Source organism: Arachis hypogaea, chromosome 9, assembly GCF_003086295.3.
Source record: "Arachis hypogaea cultivar Tifrunner chromosome 9, arahy.Tifrunner.gnm2.J5K5, whole genome shotgun sequence".
NCBI classification, from domain to species: Eukaryota; Viridiplantae; Streptophyta; class Magnoliopsida; order Fabales; family Fabaceae; genus Arachis; species Arachis hypogaea.
The window spans coordinates 61052213-61053415 of record NC_092044.1 but is presented as its reverse complement, the minus strand read 5'-3'; the positions used below and the strand labels follow the sequence as shown (position 1 = coordinate 61053415).

The window sequence follows — 1203 nt, the reverse complement described above, 5'->3', positions numbered from 1 at the left end:
AAACTCATCCACTAACTCCTCTTCTTTGATCCTCATCCAAGCTATCGTCAAAGACTTCTGACTCAATACATTTGCCAACACGTTCACCTTTCCAGGGTGATAACTTAGTTTAAAATCAAAATCCTTCAAAAGCTCCATCCATCTTCTTTGACGCATATTGTGCTCTTTCTGATCAAAGATGTACTTGAGACTCTTATGATCAGAAAAGATTTTACACCTCACTCCATACAAGTGGTGCCTCCAAATCTTCAATGCAAACACAATCGCTACCAATTCCAAGTCATAAGTTCGGTAATTCACCTCATGTGATCTCAACTAACGCGATGCGTAAGCCACTACGTTCCGGTGTTGCATCAACATGTGACCCAAACCCTTCAAAGAAGCATCACAGTATACTTCAAACGGTTCGTCCGGTTCCGGCAAAATAAAAACAAGCGCTTAAGTCAAATTTTATTTCAAAGTCTGAAAACCCTCCTCACATTACAACGTCCACACAAATGGTACCTCCTTCTGGGTTAACTTAGTCATCGATAGTGCAACCCGGGAAAACCCCTCGATGAATCTTTGGTAGTATCCGGCCAAGCCTAAGAAACTTCTAACCTCCGTCACCGTCGTTGGTCTCTCCCATTCCATCACCGCCTTTACTTTCGAAGGATCTATGACTATTCCTCCTTTATTCACCACGTGACCTAAGAACTTCACTTTCTCCTTCCAAAACTCGCATTTGGACAACTTAGCATACAATTTCCGCTCGTTCAAAATTTGTAACACAATTCTTAAGTGTTCTTCATGCTCCTTCACCATTTTTGAGTAAACTAAGATGTCGTCTATGAAAACTACCACGAATTTGACCAAAAAGGGACAAAAAACTCTATTCATGTAATCCATGAACACAACAGGTGCATTCGACAACCCAAAGGACATCACCGCAAACTCGTAGTGTCCATAGCGTGTCCTAAACATAGTTTTTGGAATGTCATCTTCCTTCACCCTTATCTGATGGTAACCAGATCTCAGATAAATCTTGGAGAACACCCCAGCCCCTTACAGTTGATCCATCAAGTCATCTATCTTCGGCAATGGATGCTTGTTCTTCACAGTTACTTTGTTTAACTACCAGTAATCTACGCAAAGTCGCATTCCTCCATCTTTCTTCTTTACCAATAAAAATGGTGCTCCCCACGGAGATACAATAGGTCAAAT

General features: G+C 41.3%; 1 protein-coding gene across 1 annotated transcript; it reads right to left on the bottom strand.

Annotated features, from left to right (window-relative positions):
• Positions 1–480: 480 nt before the first annotated feature.
• LOC140175126 (uncharacterized mitochondrial protein AtMg00860-like) lies at positions 481–804 on the bottom strand. The gene has a single exon (XM_072202053.1). The coding sequence runs from the start codon at positions 802–804 to the stop codon at positions 481–483; it is 324 nt and encodes a 107-aa protein (XP_072058154.1).
• Between the last annotated feature and the right edge of the window lie 399 nt (positions 805–1203).

Coding starts and splice junctions, on each gene's coding strand:
- LOC140175126 (XM_072202053.1), bottom strand. CDS start 804: ATGGTGAAGGAGCATGAAGAACACTTAAGAATTGTGTTACAAATTTTG.